This window comes from Mesoplodon densirostris, chromosome 19 (genome assembly GCF_025265405.1).
Source record: "Mesoplodon densirostris isolate mMesDen1 chromosome 19, mMesDen1 primary haplotype, whole genome shotgun sequence".
Classification (NCBI taxonomy): domain Eukaryota; kingdom Metazoa; phylum Chordata; class Mammalia; order Artiodactyla; family Ziphiidae; genus Mesoplodon; species Mesoplodon densirostris.
This window is the reverse complement of record NC_082679.1, coordinates 7,463,590-7,486,991: the sequence shown is the minus strand read 5'-3', so window position 1 is coordinate 7,486,991 and position 23,402 is coordinate 7,463,590. Positions and strand designations below refer to the sequence as shown.

Sequence of the window (23,402 nt, the reverse complement as noted above, 5' to 3'; positions counted from 1 at the left end):
AAATCCAGTGGCTAAGTTTCCTAATTTCTTTTGTCCTGTGAATGGGTCATACTTTTTTGTTTCTTTGCATGCCTCATAATTTTTTTTGTTGTTGTTGAAAACAGGACATTTTGAATATTATAATATGGCAACTTTGGAAATCAGCTTAACTCCTTCCTTCAGGGGTTGTTGTTGCTGCTTGTTGTGGGTGGTTGTTGTTTGTTTAGTGACTTTCCTAAGCCATTTTTGTAAAGTCTGTATTCTTCGTCATGTACGGCCACTGAAATCCCATTCTGTTAGCTTAGTGGTCAGCTAGTGACTTGACAAAGATTCCCTTAAATGCACAGGGGTGGGGGAATAAAGCTCTTCCACTTTGCAGGTTAGCTCTTTGTGGAGCTGTCTTTCAACACTTAGGCAGGCTGTTTACAATTTGGCTTTAGCCTTCACTGCCTGCTTTTGCTGAGCCTAAAGGTCAGCCAGAGGTGAAAGCTTAGGGCTTTCCACAGTCTTTTCTGAGCATGCATCCAGTCTTGGTCGTGTTTGTAGCCTTCTAGATTTCCTGGTACATGTAGGAGCTTTTTATTTTGTTGCTTTATTTTTACTTCTTTATTTATTTGGCTGTGCTGCGTGGCATGCGGGATGTTAGCTCCGCCACCAGGGATCGAACCCGTGCTTCCTGCAGTGGAAGCTCAGAGTCCTAACCACTGGACCACCAGGGAATTCCCCATAGGAGCTTTTAAAACCCCTTACTCCCCCAAGCATCTCCTTCCCCAGCTGCTTCCCCTCTTCTCTCCTAAGCTGTTCAGAGTATCTATTGCTTGCCTCAGCTACTTGAGGCCTGTCTCTGTCTCTCCAGGGTTCCAATTCCGTGGCCTCAGCTCTTGGGGCCTGTTTGTTGCTGCGAGTGCTGGGGCGCCTGGAGACTGAGGCTGAGGAGGCAGCACGGAGGAAGGACCTGGCAGCCAAGTTTGAGGGGCTGGGTGTTGGTGCGTGGGGCATGGGTGCCTGGCGGGGCAGGGACAGGGAGCTGCCGTGAAGGGGGTAAAACTCCCCATTCCTCCTCTCATCACTCCGCCTCTTCCCCTTCCATCCCCTCATCTCTGCCCTCACACCGTCTTCCTACTACTTTTCCTCCCTCTCACATACATCTCCTCCACCCAGACCTCTTTGGAAAATGCTACCGCAGCAGCGAGAAACGGGCTGCTCACCTGCTCCTTTGGCGCTGCCCACTCTGGGGGGATGCCACCTGCCTCCACCTTGCCATGCAGGCTGATGCTCGTGCCTTCTTTGCCCAGGATGGGGTACAGGTGAGCATCTGATACACTAACATCCCAAACAGTTCTCAGCTGGACTGTGGGAAGTCAGGAGGATAAGCCCCTGCCACAGTGGGCAGTCCATGGTCTTGACCAGCCTCTCCCCCTGGAGACAACCCCTCTCCAGAAAGTCTCAGCCTTCTCCTGGAAGGGTTGCTCTTCCCAAAAGAAGCCTCACACCCTGCCACAGGAAAGCCAACCTTCCCACAGCAAAGCCCACCCTCCTAAAAAGTTCTATTCCGGGAATCCCCTGGCAGTCCAGCGCTTAGGATGTGGTGCTTTCACTTCCATGGCCCAGGTTCAATCCCTGGTTAGGGAACTAAAAAAAGTTCTATTCCAGATATAGGAATATCCGGGACTTTAGTAAGAAGTCTCACCTCTCACACAAGAAGTCCTTCCCATTTCCTTAAGAGGTGTCCACTGCTAGGCTTCAACAATTACAATGGCGTCACTGGACAATTACTTAGTGCTTTGGATATAGACAAACTCTGGTTTAGGAAATCCTACCCTTCCTTTGGGAAGACCTGTGTGCCCCCATAGTCGCTCCCATCTTGCTAATCCTGACATTCTGAAAACACTCTCAGTCTCCTTAATCTAAATCTGACAGGGGCAAAGAGAGTCCCATCCTCAGTACAATACAAGAAGTTTTGCCTACCCAGCAGGAAGTCCCATTTCACTTCTTGGAATGATTTGTTGGCACTTCAAATACTTTCCCAGAGTCCTTTGTTTTGAATGGTGGTTAAACTCATGGATTGCAGCTTTTGCCTCTTCTGTAACCTTCCTGCGCTCCATCTGTGAAAAAGGAGAAAATATTAGTACCTGTCCTCCTGGAGGTGTGGTGAGGGTTAAGTGAGCTAATCTAAGTAAAGTGCTTAGCCCAGTATCTGGTATATCATGTTAACAAATGTTGGCTGTTTAACTCTACTAAAATCTGGAACAGGTGTTCCTTGCCTTTGACTCCTTTCCCCCCACCCCCAGTAGTTATGGCCCTCACAGTGAACATCTGCCCTGTGCTCTGGAGTGTGGCTTGATCCTTGTCTGGGGTCTTTGGAGAGGGCTGTGGGGAGATTCAGGCTCCTAATCCTCCCCACACCCCACAGTCTCTGCTGACACAGAAGTGGTGGGGGGAGATGGACAGCACCACACCCATCTGGGCCCTGGTTCTCGCCTTCTTTTGCCCCCCACTCATCTACACCAACCTCATCACCTTCAGGTCAGTCCCCTGGGGTTAGATTGGCAGGAGGAGGGGGAGAGGGGAGATCAGTCTCTACTTCCTGCTGAATTCTGGCTGCCTTTCTATTTGGTCTGTCCAGTGCTTCCCCCACCCTTGTTTATTCTCTTTCCCTCCCCCAGACTGGGAGCATGTTGTGGGAAGCAAGCTTTGGGGGTGGGTTTCTGCAGTATCTCTAGGGGCAATTCCTCTGCCCTCTGGCCATAGCTCTGGGGGGAAGGTCACATTGGGATGATACCTCTCATTCCCTGCAATGTCTCTGAGTGACTGAGTTTGGCTTGGAGAATTCCTCTCCCACCTACCCTCCCCCTATTTCTCACTCTGTGTGTCCCTCCATGCCAGGAAGCCAGATGAGGAGCCCGTGCAGAAGGACCTGGCATTTGACATGGACAGGGGCGTCGGTGGGGAAGGGCCTGGCAAGTGAGTGAAGCCCCAGCACTGTGCGGGGGTAGGGGGCGCCCTAGGCAGCTCCAGGAGCACCAGGTAATGGGAGCAAGACCAGAGGGGAGAAGTGGGGCTTCAGGAGATGATGGTTTCATGAAGCCACTGAAAATACTGGGGAAGTTTCCCAAATGCCAGGCTCAAGGCTTGGTTCAACTTTGGTTCTGCCACCAAGGAGTTCCTCACTGAAAATCAATTTGCTTCATGATACATGTATTTCTGTCTTGATAAAGCAAGTGGAATTGGGTGGATTTGGTTCATTTTAGGGATCTTTTGTCAATTTTTTTCTTTCTGACTCCAGGGCCTTTGCTCTTAATCTCTGCGCTGTGGTACCCATGAAGGTGTTTTCAAAATCAGTCCTGGGCTTCCCTGGTGGCACAGTGGTTGAGAGTCCACCTGCTGATGCAGGGGACATGGGTTCGTGCCCCGGTCCGGGAAGATCCCACATGCCGTGGAGCAGCTGGGCCTGTGAGCCATGGCCGCTGAGCCTGCGCATCCGGATCCTGTGCTCCACAACGGGAGAGGCCACAACAGTGAGAGGCCTGCGTACCGCAAAAATAAATAAATAAATAAATAAAAATATATAATGATAAATAAATAAAAATCAGTCCTAAGCAAATGAAATTGAATATTTATTAATCTTCTGTTAATTCTGCAGAGCAGAGGTGCTGGAGGACTTGGCTCTGAGTCAAGCAGAGCGGGGTTCAAATCCCGACTTTGCCTTTGTAAGTGGCTTCACCCCTGAGCCTCAGCTTTCTTTGCTGTAAAGAGAAGGTTAGGTTGAGTAATGCTGCAATGACAAAGCATTCCAAACTCTCAGTGGGCTGGCAACAGTGAGGATTTAATTGTCATTCACGCTCCATTTTTGGGTTGTCTGTGGCTCTGTTCCACGTGGTCTCCACTTTGGGATAAGCAAACACCTCCTAGCTGAGATGTTGCTGGTCTCATGGTAGAGGGAAAAGAGACATGGCAAATCAGGTTCTGGACCTTAACGCCTCCACTTGGAAGTGACACATGTCACTTTTGCCCACATTTCATTGGCGAAAACTAGTCATATGATAATTTCTTAGCTCTTAATTCTCCCACTGGGAGGAAACCAAAATATTTGGTCCACAGTAATACAATATACCACAATGCCTGATGGAACAGTTGGGAGGATTCATGGAGATAATGTGTATTAAATGTGCATATTGTAGTGCCTGGCACAAAGTAAGTGCTCAGTTAATGGGGACTAGCATTACTACTGCTATTATTATTATTATTATTATTATTATTTTTTGCGGTACACGGGCCTCTCACTGTTGTGGCCTCTCCCGTTGCGGAGCACAGGCTCCGGATGCACAGGCTCAGCGGCCATGGCTCACGGGCCCAGCCGCTCCATGGCATGTGGGATCTTCCCAGACCAGGGCACGAACCCGTGTCCCCTGCATCAGCAGGCAGACTCTCAACCACTGCACCACCAGGGAAGCCCACTACTGCTATTATTGATACACTTATTTCTTTTGTTGAATGGGGTGTGTGTGTGTGTGTGTGTGTGTGTGTGTGTGTGTGTGTAGGTATAAGGGTCTAAATCTATGGTAATAGAGAAACAGAGGAAGAGGCCCCATCTTTGCACCCTCCATCTCTACTTTAATCATCTGAATGGGAACAGGGAGGAACCTCAGCCCCAATATTCCAGAAGAAAAAGTGTTTCTGGTAACTGTTAGAAACATAATCAGACTGCCAGAAGTCTGTAAAACCTACCAACTGCTGTGAAACAAATCAAATTTAAATGTATTATGTATATACATATTTTTTTCTGAGACAATGCACAAAGAATATGAAATATTTGTCAAGGTAGAAGAGAATACTAAGAAAAAAATTTGGACCACTGAAAAAGATTAGACAGAGGGTCCCCATGTCAGGATCCATAGGGGTATCCTTGTCTGGTGAGTTCCCAACATTTGTACCATATGATGATGACAATAGCTGAGGTTATAGAACACTTACAGTGGGCAGCCAGTGTGCTAAATTGTTTTGAAAATCAGTTCATTTAATTCTCTCAACAACCCTATGCCATAGGGTCCATTATTATCCCCATTTTACAGAAGACATAACTGAAGCATTAAGTCACCCACCTCAGATCATGTGATTGGTCAGTGGTGGAGCTGGGATTTGAAACCAGATCTTCTTGTTCCTGAATCTGTGCTTTTAGTCACTGTAGAAAGCCACCTCCCTGAGGAGCTTTGTAGAAGGACAGATTCCTGGATGCTTCTCCTCCAGGGAAGCATCCAGGATTCTGTGTGTCTCCTGCCTGGAGGTGATTCAAGATGGCAGACTTTGGGGAGCATTCTGACCCACCACATATTTTTGTTACCAGGTCTGTTTTCTCTTATTATTGGGGAGCTAGTTCTCGTCTCTGCATCTCACTTTCTTTAGCTTTTACTGTTCTTTCTGCTTATTCTCCTTTTTTTTTTTTTTTTTGCGGTACATGGGCCTCTCACTGTTGTGGCCTCTCCCGTTGTGGAGCACAGGCTCCGGATGCACAGGCTCAGCGGCCATGGCTCACGGGCTCAGCCGCTCTGCGGCATGTGGGATCCTCCCGGACAGGGGCACGAACCCACGTCCTTTGCATCGGCAGGCAAACTCTCAACCACTGCGCCACCAGGGAAGCCCCTGCTTATTCTCTTTAGAACAGCCTGAAAAAAACAAAAAAAGAACAGCCCTATTGAGATATAGTTCACATACCATTCAGTTCACCCATTTAAGGTGTACAATTTTCAGTCGTTTTCAGTATATTCACAGAGTTGTAAAATCATCACAAAATTAATTTGAAAACATTTTCATCACTGTAGCAAGAAATCTTGTACCCATTAACAGTCTCACTCCCCACTCCTCCCTTCTCCCAGTCCCAGGCAACCACTAATTTACTTTCTGTCCCTACGGATTTGCCTGTTCTGGACATTCCATATAAATGGAGTCATACACCAGGTGGTCTTTTATGACTGGCCTCATTAACTTAACATCATGTTTTCAAGATTGATCCACTTTGTAGCATGTGTCAGTGCTTCATTCCTTTTTATTGTTGAATAATATTCCATTGTTTGAATCTACCACATTTTATTTATCTATTCATCAGCTGATGGACATTTGGGTTGTTTCCACTTTGGGGTTTTCTTTCCACTTGGTTTATAAAGAGAGGATGCCTTTCCAAGCCAGTTTATTTTTCCTGTTAGCTTTCTGAATTTATTATTGTTTGTATTATTCATTTTTCTGTTTCTGATTTGAGGTCAGAATTAAGAGTTAGGATGAAACTGGGACAGAGGATCAGAACTCAGGTGAGGAGGGTCAGAGATATGTGGACCTAGAAGCTTAGAAGTTAGATATGGCTGTACAGTCAGAGATCAGATAGAGGGAAGGAAGAGTTATCAGAGAAAACTGTGCTGGATAATCTGATATCAGAATCTATGGGTTAGAAGTTAATATTCAGGGATGGAGTTGTCAAACCTGGGGAACCAAGGCCATGAAAGGGAGGGGGTCAGAGGTCCCATTTGAGGGCCAGAGGTCAGATAGATGGTCCAAGGTCAGACAGAGAGTCAGAGGTTGTAAAGGTGAAAGAAGAGGGACTTGGAGACAAAAGCCAGACAAGAGTCAGAGGTCAGCCCAGAGGCCAGAGGTCAGAAAGGTGGAAAAAGTCAGGTGCAAGCTCAGCAGTCTTGATGGTAGATTTCAGAGGTCAGAAATTAGATACAGGGGTCAAAAGTCAAGGTGATGGCGGACATCAGACTTAGTTTCAGGTCAGGCAGGGTCAGAAGTCGTGAAGGTGGGGAATGTCTGGAAAGGAGGATGAGGAGGATATGAAAGTTTAGAGGTCCTGATAATGGTGACAGTCAGGTGCAGAAGTCAGATTGAGCCCTTCTCCCTTCTCTCCCTCTCTCCCCCAGGTCCACAGACCCTCCTGAGAAGATGCCCTTGGGGGTGTTGAAGCCGCCCAGCCGCAGGAGCTGCTGTGGGGGGTGCCCCCGGCGCCTGCGCCACTGGCCCCAGTTCTGGGGAGCGCCGGTGACTTCCTTCATGGGCTACGTGGTCAGCTACCTCCTCTTCCTGCTGCTCTTCACCCACGTGCTGCTCATCGACTTCCAGCCCGAGACACCCAGTGCCCTGGAGCTGCTGCTCTACTTCTGGGCCTTCACCCTGCTCTGCGAGGAGTTCCGCCAGGGGCTGGGTGACAGCTTGGGCAGCCTGGCCATGGGGGCCCCCAGGAAAGACACCCACCAGGCCCCACTGCGCCGCCGCCTGCACCTCTACCTCTCAGACGCCTGGAACCAGTGCGACATAGTGGCCCTCACCTGCTTCCTCCTGGGCGTGGGCTGCCGGTGAGTGCCCTGTGACCTTACACTCCTGGCCCATGGCGACCTCTGACCCTTCTTTCCTGGGGGTGGGGGCGTGGGAGTGGGGATGGGGGTGAGGGGTGGGGTTGGGGGTCTCAACTCTTGGCTTCCCTGCGGCAGGCAGAGGCTAAATCCAACTCCACTTATTCTTTTCTTTTTTTCATTGAAGTATAGTTGATGTACAATATTATATAAGTTGCAGGTATACATATAGTGATTCACAATTTTAAAATAACTCTCCTTCTTCTTTTTTTAAAAAATTAATTAATTAATTAATTTGGCTGCATTGGGTCTTCGTTGCGGTGCGTGGGCTTCTCATTGCGGCGGCTTCTCTTGTTGCGGAGCACGGGCTCTAGGCACGAAGACTTCAGTAGTTGTGGCTCGCGGACTCTAGAGCTCAGGCTCAGTAGTCGTGATGCACTGGCTTACTTGCTCTGCGGCATGTGGGATCTTCCCGGACCAGGGCTTGAATCCCCTGCATTGGCAGGCAGATTCTTAACCACTCCGCCACCAGGGAAGCCTCTGCTTATTCGTTTAAAAAAAAAAAAAAAAAATCCCATCTTGATTGAAAGTACTGCCTAAAGATGTTCTGTAAGCCGTTTGCTGACATGTGGATATCTGGCTTTAGGGCTGATAGGATAAAATGAGAACCCCACTGCTCTTCATTCTAGATCTGGACTTTACAGGATGTTTCTCTAGTCCTCAACATGGCCCTGCAGCTGCACCCCTGTCCTGGACCCCAGACATCAGGCCACACACCGAGTGCCACCCTCACCTCCTCCGTCCTCTTCCTCTACAGCCCTGGGTCCCAGGCCCCGTCCTCCTGGCACCTGACTTTCTCTGTCTCATCCCCCTGTTTATCTCCACGCCTGCCTCTCCCACCTGGACCCTCGCCCCAGCCTCTCTTCCCTCCAGTCCATCCTCCACAGGGCCCGCAAGGGTCTTTCTACACCCAGAGCTGGCCTGTCTCTCCCTGCTTCTTGGGGCTCGCCAGTGCCCGTAGACAGAGTCTCAGCCCCTGCCCTTCTCTGCCAGGGCTGCCTCCCTGATTTCTTTCTCTTTTCTTCATTTACCCTCCGACTCGTCTGAGAGTGACTTGCAGTTCCTTCTTCACAAGGCCCGTGGCTTTGACCATGATCCTTGGTATTCTGAATCTGTGTAATTATAAAATTGCAATCAGAATTTTACCAGTACTGACGGATTCTTACCAAGGAACTATTTTCTAGTTACTTTAAACTGCCTTGATTGATTTTACATTGCAGGGCAGTGAAAGTAGTTTCAATTATTTTCTTTTTCAGTTTCTGAAATTATTTCAACTTGATTAATTATTGTTTGGGTTAAGTTTTACAACAAATATTTGGTTCAACGTTTGTGTTTTTGTCCTATCAAATTTTGCCAAAATCTAGGGTCTGTGTTTGTGAATTTTACTTTGTGGCTTTTATTTCTTGCATGTCCGGTTTTCCTGGGTCAAATTTCATAATTTTAAATTTCATCAGGGAGGCCTCAATGCTTTGTCAACTTTTTACTCCATAAAAATCTTGACTGTTTCTGCTTATTTCTTAGCTAATTTACAAAAAAAACTAACTGTGCGGAATTACCCTCAAATATTTTCTGTTGCCCAGACTGGGCTATATAATGTTAGTTCATTTCTTCCATAGTTTCTAGATTGTATTGTGTGGTGCCAGAGAGAGGCAAAGGGCAAATCAAAATGTCCTTGGGAATAAATTTTGTTGTCTTTGGGTCTTGGCACATGCTGTTCCCCTTTCCTGAAACACTTTTCCCTCCTCTCCTTGGCCAAGCCAACTCCTACACTTCCTCTCAGCCTCAGCTTTGCTGTCTCTGCCTCTGGAGGTCTTCCTTTCTCCTACCCAGACTCTGGGTCTCTTCTTTGTGTTCCTCTAACATCCTGAGAGTCCCCCCAGTAGTGCTTTGACGATGGCTTTTGCTGTCTCTCTCCTCACACAAGATTATAAGCTCCTCAAGCCACATCTATCTTGTCTCCCAGCAACTTAAAACATCTTTGAATATAGTCTATGCCCAAAGAAATGCAGAAGTGTGTCCTTATTGAACAAGATTATATTCAAATGAAGAAGAGCATAGAACAGAAACGGATTATCTTCCTCAGCCATTTCAAGCTTCCTCCTTTTCTCAGCAGTTACCTCCATCAACAGTTTGGTGCACATCCTGCCTGTTCTTTTTCTATGCATTTACCTACTTCTTTTATACACAGATGATACTATGTTTTATTATTCTTTTGCAACCTCTTCTTTTCCTCTGTAAAACGTCCTGACATTCTTTCCATGTCAGTATTTGCAAATATTCCTTATTCTTTAAAAATGTTGCATCAGACTCCTGAAGAAGGGGTTTTAGTCTTCGCTGGCTAAAGCAGACAAGACAGACTTCTTCTTGCCAGATTTAATAAATGAATGAATTCCTTTCATGAGGCAGTGGGACAAAAATTCTGAACTTCAAGAGAGAGAATTAGGCCCAAAATTTCTCTACAAAGCGTCTTTCATTTTCTACTTGAGATAACATGAAGTTATAATCAGATATTAGCTGCTCTGGGTCCAGTACTCTGATGGTGAGTTATTTTTTTGGGTTTTGTTTTTAAATAAAGTCCTACCTGTTAGGACACCACTGCTTTTGAAGAGAGCAGACAAAGAACTTTGTGGTCACAACTTAGTGACAATTTACAGGGGATGAAGTGTCCTGACACCCCCTTTTATAATCTGGATGGTTGACAGCAATGACCCCCTACTCTTTTCTCAGTTGACACACTGAGAGGTATGCTTCCTCTATGCTGTGTTAAAAATGGTACAAAGTAATTCGACATGAATAATTTATTAAAACAGCAAGATAAGAAAGTTTTGTACAACACTGTGCTTCTGTTTATTCCTTTTATTTTGTATAAAGTATCTTCTGAGAGGAAAGGGCTAGGACCATTTGCTACCACCCTTTAGGAATACCAGTGATATTTTAGACATTTTTGTCAAGCTCATCGTTTTTTAGGTGGGGGGAAGAATTATTGGACAGGAAAAAAAATTCCAAAAAATCTCATTTTACACGGGAGAAATTTCCTGTGTTCTCCAGAATTGAATGGATGAATCGTTTTATTTTGCCAATCCCTTCCAGAAGGACATTTCAGTTGTTTCTAATTTTTTATTATTCCAAAGTAATAACAGTTTACATCTGAGACGTACACTTTGTGGGTCAAAGGGTATGTGTATTCTTGATGTGGAATGCTTTCCTTGTAAAATAGCTTCTTCCGGCTACACACCCACCATCTGGGTAAGACACTGCCCCCTTGAGTCCTCATGCTTGATGATACCTGATATTTTCAATCTTTAAAATTTTGTAGCTCTCAATTGAACCTTTATATGTTTTGCCAATCTGATGGGGAAAATGACCTCTTCTTGTTTTAATTTATGCATCCCTGACTCCTAGTTGGGTAAGTTGGGCATCTTTCATATCTAAATGGCACATGTACTCTGTCAACTGTCTTTTCATATCCTTCGCCCCAGTTTTTAATTTATTGTGTTCATCTATCTCTTGCATGTATATATTTTTTGGTAGGTGCTCTCCTTATACTCTGGATCCCAATCCTTGGTGGTTTTGTTCTAAGTATCTTCTTACAGTCTGCAGCTTGTCTTTTCACTTTTGTATGTTCTTTAAACATTCTTTTATTCTTTAACTTTTCATTTCGAAAAACCCCTAGACATAAAAAAATTTTGCAAAAACAGCACAAAGAATTCCCATACACCATTCATCCAGATCCCCCAAATGTCAACATCTTATATTATCAGAACCAGGAAATTTTATTTAAATTTCATCAGTTGTCCACTGATGTTCTTTTTCTGGATCAGGAGCCAATCCAGGATTCCATGTTGCCTTTAGCTGTCATGTCTCCTTAATTATCTCTAATATGGCACAGTTTTTCAGTCCATCTTTGGCTTTTATGATCTTAACACTTTTGAACAGTCCAGACCAGTTATTTTGTAGAATTTGCCTCTGTTTAAGTTTGTCTGGTATTCCCTCCTGATCAAATTTAGGCTATGTATTTTTGGCAGAAAAGTTTGCCTTTCTCTGTCCATCATATTTATGTTATCTTTTAATACACATGAGTTTTATATTTCAAAGTAGTTAAATATTCAGTCTTTTCCTTTATTATGATTTTGTGCCTTGTATATAAGACTCTTTTTCTCATATGACATTTATCTTATGTCAAGCTTATGAAGAAATTCTATATTTTCTTACTAAGATTTTGATGTTTTGCCTTTTACTCTAGGTTTTTAATCCCTTCAAAGTTAAAGTACATGATGCAAAATAGAGATATAATTTTTATTTTCCCCATAGGGATTGCTGATGTTATTCACCATTTGACCTTCCTCTGTGAATTGTGTGTTGTTATCCTTTATCCGATTTCCTGTTAGGTCGTTTGTCTTCTGCTCATTGGTTTGCTGGAACTCTCTATATTTTGCCTTGTATAGGTTGGACAAATATTCCTGCAGTTTTCACAACTTGATTGTTACAGGGACCTCCCAGCTTTTTGCTAAGGCCGTTGTTCATGCAGCCATTATTTAATGGGTACCAGCGCCCTGCGTGGCCCAGCTTGGCACTGTCACGGGTGCCAAATTTTAAATCTGAGTAAATCCCGGGCGAATGGGGGTGGGGGGGTGGTCCCAGGTCTGGCCCTGGGGAGGCCACATCCTCACCTTCAGCCTGGTGTTGGGAAGACTCGGGGTTTTCCTTTGCACCCTGTAACCCTTGAGTGACCCCTGCCGCATCTGCCATACCCCAGGCTGACCGCAGGACTGTATGACCTGGGCCGTACTGTCCTCTGCCTCGACTTCATGATCTTCACGCTGAGGCTGCTGCACATCTTCACGGTCAACAAACATCTGGGGCCCAAGATCGTCATCGTGAACAAGATGGTGAGGGGTGGGGTAGGGCTGGTGTGGGCGGGGGCAGAGGAGGAAAGGGGCGGAGCCAGGGAAGGTGTAGTAGACTCTGGAACGCAATGTCAGGGAAGGAGGCGGGGCTTTGGATGCAGGGGCGGGGCCAGAGTAGGGAAGGGAAGGGCCCGGATTGGTCTCATCTTCCTTTTCTGCAGATGAAGGACGTGTTCTTCTTCCTCTTCTTCCTTGGCGTGTGGCTGGTTGCCTACGGGGTGGCCACGGAGGGGCTCCTTAGGCCCCAGGACCGTAACCTCTCGGGTATCCTGCGCCGGGTCTTCTACCGGCCCTACCTGCAGATCTTTGGGCAGATCCCCCAGGACGACATAGACGGTAAGGAGGGATGAGAGGGCCTGACACCCTCCCTCTGAGTACCCCCCGCTCTCTCCTCTATCTCTGGGTCTCTGACCCCTCCTCTTTCTCTTTGCATCTCTGTTCCCCCCTCTTTCTGGGATTCTGTCTCTCTCTCTGCTCTCCCATGCCCGTCTGGATTTCTGTCTTCCTTAGGTCTCTGTCTCTCTGGCTCCATCTCTATCTCCCTTCACAGTGGGCTTCATGAAACCCGACAACTGTTCATCGGAGAAGGGCTTATGGGCGCGCCCCTCAGGGACCCAGGCAGGCTCCTGCGTCTCGATTTATGCCAACTGGCTGGTGGTGGTCCTCCTCATCATCTTCCTGCTCGTGGCCAACATCCTGCTGGTCAATTTGCTCATCGCGATGTTCAGGTGAGTCCCCACTGCTCTCTGATGATCTGACCTCATCTGGGTGACCTCACCCAGCAGGACCTTTGACCCCGGCGTGATTCTTGATCCCAGTCTAAGCAATTCTAGTTTTAGTCTCTGAATTCTGATTCAAATCTAATGCTGGCTTGTCCCCAAACCCAGTCAAGAGTCTGCTCCTGACCTGGACTTTGGAATCTGATCTACTCTCTGAGCCCAGGCTGAAGATTAAAAAAAATTTTTATTGTGGCAAAATATATATAACAAAATTTGCCATCGTCACCATTTTTAAGTGTACAATGCAGTGACATTAATTACATTTATAATGTTGCACAACCATCACCACTATCTATTTCCAAAACATTTTCATCACTCCAAACAGAAAGTGTGTACCCATTAAGCAAGGGTAACTCCTCATTTCTCCGCCCCCCACCCCCCGCCCAGTTCCTGGTAACCTCTAATTTACTTTCTGTGCTATGAATCTGCCTCTTGGAGGTGATTCATGTAAGTGAAATCATACAATAGTTGTCCTTTTGTGTCCGGCATAATGTTTTCATTGTGCAATCATGTTGTAGCATGTACCACCACTCCATTCCTTTTTATGGCTGAATAATACTGATGAATTGATATAAGACATTTTGTTGATCCATTCATCTGATGTTGGAAACTTGGGTTGGTTCCATCTTTTGGCTATTGTGGATAATGCTGCAATGAACATTGCTGTTCACAATTGCTGTTTGAGTCTCCGTTTTTTATTTCTTTTGGATATGTTTCTAGAATAGAATGCTGGGTCATATGGTAATTCTATGTTTAGCCTTTCCACATCCTTACTAACAGTTGTTATTTTCCTTATTAAGAGGTTCTAGCCATCCTAGTGGGCACGAACTGGTTATTTCATTGTGGTTTTGATTTGTATTTTCCTAATGACTGGTGACATTGAGCATCTTTCCATGGGTTTATTGCCCATTTGCACATCTTTAAAGAAATGTCTGTTCAAGTCCTTTGCCCATTTTTTAAAATAAATTTATTTATTTTATTTATTTTTATTTTTGGCTGTGTTGGGTCTTCGTTGCTGCGCGCAGGCTTTCTCTAGTTGCAGTGAGCAGGGGCTACTCTTCGTTGTGGTGCGCAGGCTCCTCATTGTGGTGGAGCACGGGCTCTAGGTGTGCAGGCTTCAGTAGTTGCAGCACGCGGGCTCAGTAGTTGTGGCTCGCGGGCTTAGTTGCTCCGTGACATGTGGGATCTTCCTGGACCAGGGCTCAAACCTGTGTCCCCTGCATTGGCAGGAGGATTCTTAACCACTGCACCACCAGGGAAGCCCCCGTTGCCCATTTTTTAAATTGAGTTGTTTGTATTTTAGTGTTGAGTTGTAGCAGTTCTTTATTCTGGATATTAAACTCCTATCACATATAATTTGCAAATATTTTCTCCCATTCTGTTGGTTGTCTTTTCCTTTTCTTGATAATATCCTTTGATCCTTAAGTTTATTTATTTATTTATTTATTTGTCTGTGCCACAAAGCTTGCGGGATCTTAGCTCCCTGACCAGGGATCGAACCAGCATCCCCTGCATTGCAAGATGGATTCTTAACCACTGGACCACCAGGGAAGTCCCTGGGATTTTCTGTTTCTATATGTAGGCTCTATCATCTGTCAATGGAGACAGTTTTACTTCTTCCTTTCCAATTTGGATGCCTTTTAGTTCTTTTTCTTGCTTGCTGTGGCTAGACCTTCCAGTATAATGAATAGAAGTGGTGAAATTGGGCATTCTTTTTTTTAATATTTCTTTATTTTCTTTATTTTTTGGGCTGCGTCGGGTCTTAGTTGCGGCATGCGGGCTCTTTGTTGTGGCACGCGGGTTTTTCTCTCTCTAGTTGTGGTGCGCAGGTTCCAGAGCGTGTGGGCTCTGTAGTTTGCGGCACAAGGGATCTCTCGATGAGGTGCAGGAGCTCAGTAGTTGTGGTGTGCGGGCTTAGTTGCCCTGTGGCATGTGGGATCTTAGTTCCCCGACCAGGGATCGAACCCACGTCCTCTGCATTGGAAGGCAGATTCTTTACCACTGGGCAACCAGGGAAGTCCCGAAAGTGGGCATTCTTGTCTTGTTCTTGATCTTTGGGGAAAGTTTTCTGTCTTTTTTCATTGAGTCTGATGTTAGCTGTGGGTTTTTCATAATTACCTTTTATCATGTTGAAGAAGTTTCCTTCTGTTTCTACTTTTCTGAGTTTTTGTTTTGTTTTGTTTGTTTGTTTGAACCATGAAAGGGTGTTGGATTTCGTCAAATGCGTTTTCTGTGTCTCCATGTCAATTGAGATGATCACGTGGTTTTTTCCTTTGTTTTATTAAGATGGTATATTACATTGATTGATTTTTGTATGTTGAACCACCCTTGCATTCCTTGCATATATCCCACTTATAATCCTTTCAATATGCTGTTGAATTAGGTTTCTAGTATTTTGTTGAGGATTTTTGCATGTATATTCATAAAGAATATTGGTCTGTAGTTTTCTCGTAATATCTTTATCTGACTTTGATATCATCATGGTAATGCTGGCCTCATAGAATGAATTGGGAAGTGTTCTTTCCTCTTCAATTTTTTGGAAGAGTTTGAGAAGGATTGGTGTTAAATCTTTTTAAAATGTTTGGTAGAATTCACCAAACCATCTGGTCCTGGGCTTTTTTTGTTGAGACATTTTTAATTAGTGATTCAATCTCTTTACTTGTTATAGGTCTTTTGAGATTGTCCTGTTTCTTCTTGAGTCACTTTAGGTAATTTGTGTGTTTCTAGTAATTTGTCCATTTCATCTAGGTTATCTAATATGTTGGTGTACAATTATTAATAGCATTCTCTTATAATCCTTTTTATTTCTATAAGGTTGATAGTAATGTCCCCATTTTCATTTCCTATTTTATTATTTGTGTCCAGGCTGACTTTTGAACCTGACTCCAATCTCTACTTAATTCATGATAGCTTTCCCAACTTGACCTATGACATCTGACCCTGGACACTCCTAACCCAGCTACTAACTGCGTCCTGTAATAACCTCCAACTTTATTGATCTTGACATCTGCCTGCTGCCTTGGACTTCAAACAGATATTGCCTGACAGCTAATCTTCATCCTCTCTTCCTGAAGGGGCGTTGACCTCTAGTGACCCTTGATCTCTGGTCCCCACAGCTATACCTTCGGCAAAGTACAGGCCAACAGCGACCTCTACTGGAAGGCGCAGCGCTACAGCCTCATCCGGGAATTTCACTCTCGGCCCTCACTGGCCCCGCCTCTCATCGTCATCTCGCACGTGTGCTCCCTCATCCGTCGATTGCGCAGGCTCCGGGCCAGCTTGCCACCTTCCGCATACGTCGAGCATTTTCGTGAGAGGCCGGCTTGGCCCAAAAGAGAGAAACCTAGGGGGCGGAACCTGGAGAAAAGGAGAGCCTGTATAGGCTGGAGGAGGACGCCCAGGAGCATTAGTGGGCAGGGCTTAGTCTGTCAGGGAGCTGGGCGTGGGATATTAGTGGGAGGCCTAGAACGGCGAGGGGGCGTGGTCTGGGAGATCACCAAAGCTCACGGTTTTGGGTGGGGAAGCTGGGTCTAGGAGCAGGCGTGGCCCGAGGATGGGCGAGCCCTTTGACTCTCTCCTGACCCCACTGTCCAGGGGTCCACCTCTCGAAGGAAGCGGAGCGGAGGCTGTTGACGTGGGAGTCAGTGCAAAAGGAGAATTTCCTGATGGAGCGAGCTCGGGACAAGCGGGAGAGCGACTCTGAAACTCTGAAGCGCACATCGCAGAAGTGAGGGCGGGGCCTGGCTCTGGGCGGGGCTTTTGGCTTCAGGAACCGAGCCCATGATTTAGGACCTGCAAAGACCCAGGCTAGAGGCGGAGCCTGCGGGGACAGGGTCCTGGAATGCTTGGGAGGAAAGCTGAAAGACTGAGGGCGGGTCTTCGAAGGTGGGCGGGGCTGGTAGGCTGCTGGCACCGACCTGAAACCCTGAATCCCCAGGGTGGACACAGCATTGCGGCAGCTGAGACAGATCCGCGAGTACGAGCAGCGTCTGGAAGGACTGGAACAGGAGGTGAGGACCCCGGGCCAGGCTGGGGGAGTATGGCTGGGGTGAGGGGCAGTAGGGTTCCAGTCTGATGCCCTGATGTCCTCCCTGCTCCCCAGGTCCAGTACTGTAGCCGTGTCCTGGGCTGGGTAGCCGAGGCCCTGAGCCGCTCTGCATTACTTCCCCCAGGGGGGCCGCCGCCCCCAGCCTCACCTGGGCCTAAAGGTCAGTGTGTGTGGTGTACCTGTGTGTATCTTTGGCGTCTGTCACTACCTACGTCTGTGTCCCTGCTTTCCAGGTCTCTCTTCCCCTATCTCTGAGTGTTTTTCTCTTTTACTGGCTTTCCTTAGTCCCTGGTTCACTCTCGGTCTCCTTTGGGCTTTTTGTACATCTTTCTTTTTGCCAGTCTCTTATTTTTTTCTGTCTTCGTCTCTATGCCCACCGCCTCTTCTCTCTTCCCCCAGACTGAGCCCGCTGGTGGACTTCAAACAGTAGCTGCCATAGGGAGTTTTGCTCCGAGAGTAAGGCCTAGCAGGTCCTTGACCCCTGCACCTGGCGACCTTGTCCTTGAAGTGAACCTCATGCCCATGGCCTACCACCTCGGCTGCTGTCACGATCACTGCAGGGAGGGTCATCCATGCAAACTACAGCAGGCCTGGATCCTCCCAGAACCAGCCCTACTCTGGGAGCATGAGCCTCTGGAGCCCCGGCATTGCCTTTCAAGGCTGTACCACAGCCTGCTGGGCTGGAGAAGGCTGCAGGGTCCTTGAGGTACAAGGACCAGAGCCCACTCACAGCTCCCCACACTGGGGAAATAAAGCCATTTGAGAGGAGTAGCGTCTGGATGCTTGATTCTTGGGGAACTGGTGGGTGTCTAGATCCTTTGGGGATGGGGGCTGAAGCTGGGGGTGTGTTTGGGGTCCTTGGTTCCTTTGCTGCTTTATTTCAGGTATCCCCCGGCTGTTTCTTCCTCTCAGCCCCACTATTCCTGTGTGACTCAGGCCCAGCACCTCTTGTCTGCACTATTTTGATGACTCTGACTTCAGTGGGACAAGAACCCCAACCATCTGTACCCACCCCATTCCTGCCTACCAATGAAAGAACTCAGAGATAAAAAGGAGAGTATTTCCCGGAGTGGGGGTGGGTGGGTGCTGTGTACATCTGCTTTGGCAATAGGGGTACAGATGATGCAAATTTGAGTAGATAACTGCATATGTGTCTTTAAAAAGTCTAATTAGTGGAAAATTGCAGGCCACGCACGCACGGAATTGAGGCAAATACGCATCATTATACATGCCGTTTAACTAAACAACCCATAACAAACTAAACTGGTAATGACAAGGTTGAACTGACAGCAATTATTAGTAAAATAGCAAAAAAGCCACCAACAACCAACACATCCATAAATGCAAACCAAAACATCCTTTTTCCAAATTGGAGGAATTCCAACTGTCTGCCACTTTGGATGCGGAGTAGCTTTGAAATATTGCCAAGTGTTTTGTGGCAACCAGATTTCTCTGGAAGATGCTGTATCAATTCTCACTAACCCAAGTAGTAATAATAACAGTAATGATGATGGTGGCGGCAACAACAACAGCTAACACGAGTGCTATGTGTCTGGCATTGTGTTTAAGTTCTTCACAGGTGCTAAATCAAGGAATTCTCATGACAACCATATATTACAGAGGTACTAATGTCTCCATTTGCAGATAAGAAAACTGAGGCACAGATAAAAGTTAAGTGACTCACACAAGGTCTCACAGCTAGAAAGTGGCCGAGGTTGAATAGGAATCTGGGCCATCTGGATCCAGAGCCTTTGTAAAGCACTAATTTATATTTAGAAATGTTAAATGCTACAAAGCCCTAGGAATTCACTCAGTGGGCATGCTGCTTTATTAAGCTGTTGTCTCTCAGCTCCAAATCTGCCCTTCTGTATACTCAGCTCTGTGATGCTGGGGCTGGGCCTCTGCGAGCCACATTTGTTTTGCCAGCTGGGTTCCTATTAGACTGTGCCTAGAGGGGGCGCTAGAGGGAGAACGGTGACTGGAGGAGGAAGAGGGGATTTGCTGCTTCCTGTTCCTGAGCGTAGCCCCAGAGCATTGCTTTCTCTGGTTGCAGCTTTCAGCTTCCCCCGCCCCAGCACTCCCACAACAAGTTCCGTTTATTCCCTCAGTCACACCCGCTCCATCCAGGCAGCCCCTTTTTCTAGCCTGAGTTTCAGCTCCCAGGGGCACGTCTCCAAGAGTTTAGGTTCTGATAACTCTGTTCTCTTCCATTTTTCTCTCCAGTCCTGGGGGTGATACTTGCTTCGTGCAGTTTACTATTTCTGTGCTAACTCTGCTTCTTTATATTTCTTTCCCAGTTTTCTGAGACCCGTTTAATATATCTGAGACCCCTGTATTAATTTATTTCTGTTGAAGTATCTGTATAACAGGAAAACTCCAGGTCTAGCAGGTAGAAACCTGACATGAGTCATCATAATGGAGAGATACAACCTCCACTTCATTTCCACACATAAATCAGTTTGGAAACCAAAAGTCCTGTAATTGAAGAGGAGGCTAGGCGCCCTTGAGGAATTACAAAATACTGCTAAAATTTATATTTAAATCTTTCTTACTTGTATATTTTCCCGCAGTGAACCTATTTCACTTCTCTGTTGCACAGCCCTAGTGCAGTGGGAATCCTGGCCCCTTAAAATGACAATTGGTGACCACAAATGTCTCCACTTGTCTTGGTGCTGTGTTTTTGGAAGCCACACAGAGTTTAACTGGGCCATTACAAAGGTGGAAGATAGTTCCTTTTAGGAGTGAGGAGGACCTCTTGCAGGTCACCAGCAAGGCCAGTAAGTGACTGGGTGTCCATTAACCAAGAGTGAGCAGCATAGCCATGATCTGCTACTCTAGGGTCCTCCAGAGGGGTTGCTGAGGGCATGGAACAGCTGTGGCATTCACTAGCCTGGGATCCAAAAGAACCCGTAAGATATCTGCTCCAGTCTCAGATGTGGAAAGGGAGTGACTGTCAGTAGAATATGTAAGCCACTAAAATCTAAACACATAGGTCATCTGAAAGAGAGGCGTATTTTATACAGAAACGAAAACTCCAGATGAAGAGGCTGCAGGTCGTCAGGGAAAAGGAGGCAGCGGGGTGGAGTGAGGACGCAAGGACGCATGTGCTGGGTGAAGGCTGAGGGCCTGCCACAGTAAAGGGACAAGTGGGGCTCGAGAAGACAGCTGTACAGGCTGCTCAAAGCTGCCGCCAAAAACTGGAATGGATTTGGTAGCTCCTCTGAAGCCTACTTAGACGAGCCAAGGGGCTGATACACAAACCTAGACTGAATTAGAGAAAACTGGGTATCTGATATGTTTTTGTTTCTCTTGGGTAAATACCTAAGATTGGGGTGTCTGGGTTGTATAATAAGCAGGATCTTAGTTCCCCAACCAGGGATTGAACCCGGGCCCCAGCCGTGAAAGCACCGAGTCCTGACCACTGGACTGCCAGGAAATTCCCCTGTATAACTTTCTCTGAGGCTACTTAACTCTTTTCCTAAGTGGTTGCACGTTTTACATTTCCATCAGCAATGTTGTGAGAGAATTTCAGTTGCCCTGCATCCTCACTAGCACTTGCTAGTATCAGTGTTTTGAATTAGCCATTCTAAGAGGTTTGTAGTGGTGTCTCACTGTGTTTTTATACAATTTTTAAAAATCTTAAAAGATTTTATTTATTTATTTATAAATTTATTTATTTTATTTACTTTTGGCTGTGTTGGGTCTTCATTGCTGTGCATGGGCTTTCTCTAGGTGCGGTGAGAGGGGGCTACTCTTCGTTGCAGTGCGCGGGCTTCTCATTGTGGTGGCTTCTCTTATTGCAGAGCACGGGCTCTAGGAGTGAGGGCTTCAATAGTTGTGGCACGCGGGCTCAGTAGTTGTGGCTCGTGTGCTCTATAGCGTAGGCTCAGTAGTTGTGGCACATGGGCTTAGTTGCTTCACGGCATGTGGGATCTTCCCGGACCAGGGCTCGAACCCATGTCCCCTGCATTGGCAGGCGGATTCTTCCCTGTGCCACCAGGGAAGCCCTGTATAGCTTTTTTGGTGAAGTGTCAGTTCAAATCTTTTACCCACTTAAAAAATGGGTTGTTTTTGTATCACTGAATTGTAAAATTTAATGTATTCTGGATACTCCTATATCAGATATGTATTTTGCAAATATTTTCCCTCAGTATGTATCGAGCTTACTTTTTCTTTTTTTTTAAGGTTTTTTTTTTTGATGTGGACCATTTTTAAAGTCTTTTATTGAATTTGTTACAATATTGCATCTGTTTTATGTTTTGCTTTTTTGTCTGTGAAGCATTTGGGATCTTAGCTCCCCGACCAGGGATTGAACCCCCACCCCCTGCACTGGAAGGCAAAGTCTTAACTACTGGACCACCAGGGAAGTCCCCTTCACTTTCTTTTTTTTTTTTTTTTTTTTTTTTTTTGCGGTATGCGGGCCTCTCACTGTTGTGGCCTCCCCCGTTGCGGAGCACAGGCTCCGGACGCGCAGGCTCCGGACGCGCAGGCCCAGCGGCCATGGCTCACGGGCCCAGCCGCTCCGCGGCATATGGGATCCTCCCAGACCGGGGCACGAACCCGTATCCCCTGCATCGGCAGGCGGACTCTCAACCACTTGCGCCACCAGGGAGGCCCCCCTTCACTTTCTTAGTGGTGTCTTTTGGAGGGCAGAATTTTTAAATTAACGATGAAATTTTATCAACATTTTCTTTTATGTTTGATGCTTTTTTGTCCTATCTGAGAAATCTTTGACTAACTCAAGTCACAAAGATTTTCTCTTTGAAGTTTTATAGTTTTAGGCTTTACATTTAGGTCTGTAATCTTTTTTTTTTTTTTTTTTTTTTTTTGGCTGGGCCACGTAGCTTGTGGGGCCTTAGTTCCCTGGCCAGGGATTGAACCCATGCCCTCAGGGTCCTAACAATTGGACACCAGGGAACTCCCTGCAATCTATTTTGGGTTCATTTTTATACATAGGGTAATTTTATAGTCAAGGTTATTTATTTATTTTTGCAGATGTGTAATTTAATTGCTCAGCATCATTGGTTGAAAAGACTCTTTCTTTCTCCATTGAATTATCGTGGCACCTTTGTTGAAAATCAATTGACCATATGTGTGTGGGTCTATTTCTGAGCTCTCTATTTTGATCAGTACATCTATATGTCAGTCTTTTCACCAATACCATACTGTTTCGATAACTGTAGCTTTGTATTGAATCTTGAAATCAGGTAGCGTGAGTCCTCTAACTTTGCTTTCCCTTTTCAAAATTGTTTTAGTCATCCTAATTCCTTTGATTTGTGTATAAACTTTGGAATCTGGTTGTCAATTTCTCTAAGCAACCTGTTGGGATTTTGTTTGGGATTGTGTTGAATCTACAGGTCAGTTCAAGGTGATTGACATATTAATGGTACTGTAGTTTCTGATCCATGAACGTTATATGTCTCTTAATTTGGTTAGGTCTTCTTTGATTTCTATCATGAGTATTTGTGGTTTTCAGCATACAAACCTTTCACATATTTTGTTAGATGTATTCTTATACAATATGATATTGTATATGATACTGTTCAAATTTTTTAGAATTTCCAATTGCTTATTGCTAGTATACAGAAATATTGCTGATTTTTTGTATATTAACCTTGTATTCTATGACTTTGATAAACTCACTTTACTAGTTCTAGTATTATTTTTGCAGATTGTTTAGGATTTTCTATGTCATACTGTCTGTAAATAGAGGCAATTTTATTTCATTCTTTTCAGTTTGTATTTTTGTTGTGGTGGTGGTAGTAAAATACACATAATATAAAATTTACTATTTTAACCCTTTTTAAGTTACACTTCAGTGGCATTTAGAATATTCACAGTGTTGTACAATCATTACCACTGTCTAGTTCCAGAAGTTTTCATCACCCCACACAGTAACCTTGTATCCATTAAGAACTCACTTCTTATTCTCCTCTGTTCCCAGCCCCTGGCAACCAACAATCTGCTCTCTATCTATATGGATTTGCCTATTCTGGATATTTCATATAAGTGGAATAACAACATATATGGCCTTCTGTGCCTGACCTCTTTCACTTATCACAGTGGTTCATTGATGTTATATTATAACTTCATTCCTTTCCATAGCTGAGTAATAACCATAGTATGGATATATAACTTTTTAAAATCCACTCATCCATTGATGGACATTTGGGTTGTTTCTACTTTTTAGCTATTGTGACTGATGCTGCTATGAATGTTCAGGTACAAGTTTTTGTTTGAACACCTGTTTTCAGTTTTTTTGGTATATAACTAGGAGTGGAATTGCTGGTGA

The 23,402-nt window shown here is 45.6% G+C and overlaps 1 protein-coding gene across 2 annotated transcripts in view; it reads left to right on the top strand.

Annotated features, from left to right (window-relative positions):
• TRPM4 (transient receptor potential cation channel subfamily M member 4) overlaps positions 1–17,896 on the top strand; it is a 35,984-nt gene extending 18,088 nt beyond the window's left edge. For both annotated transcript variants that reach the window (XM_060084291.1, XM_060084290.1), the window contains exons 13-25: positions 836–965; positions 1,141–1,286; positions 2,393–2,505; positions 2,866–2,943; positions 6,888–7,319; positions 12,133–12,265; positions 12,445–12,619; positions 12,834–13,011; positions 16,179–16,372; positions 16,657–16,789; positions 17,000–17,072; positions 17,165–17,270; positions 17,510–17,896. In XM_060084291.1, coding sequence (XP_059940274.1) covers positions 836–965; positions 1,141–1,286; positions 2,393–2,505; positions 2,866–2,943; positions 6,888–7,319; positions 12,133–12,265; positions 12,445–12,619; positions 12,834–13,011; positions 16,179–16,372; positions 16,657–16,789; positions 17,000–17,072; positions 17,165–17,270; positions 17,510–17,514 — 1,896 coding nt within the window. In that variant the 3' untranslated portion in view covers positions 17,515–17,896. The remainder of the gene's footprint in view (positions 1–835; positions 966–1,140; positions 1,287–2,392; positions 2,506–2,865; positions 2,944–6,887; positions 7,320–12,132; positions 12,266–12,444; positions 12,620–12,833; positions 13,012–16,178; positions 16,373–16,656; positions 16,790–16,999; positions 17,073–17,164; positions 17,271–17,509) is intronic.
• The last annotated feature ends 5,506 nt before the right edge of the window (positions 17,897–23,402 follow it).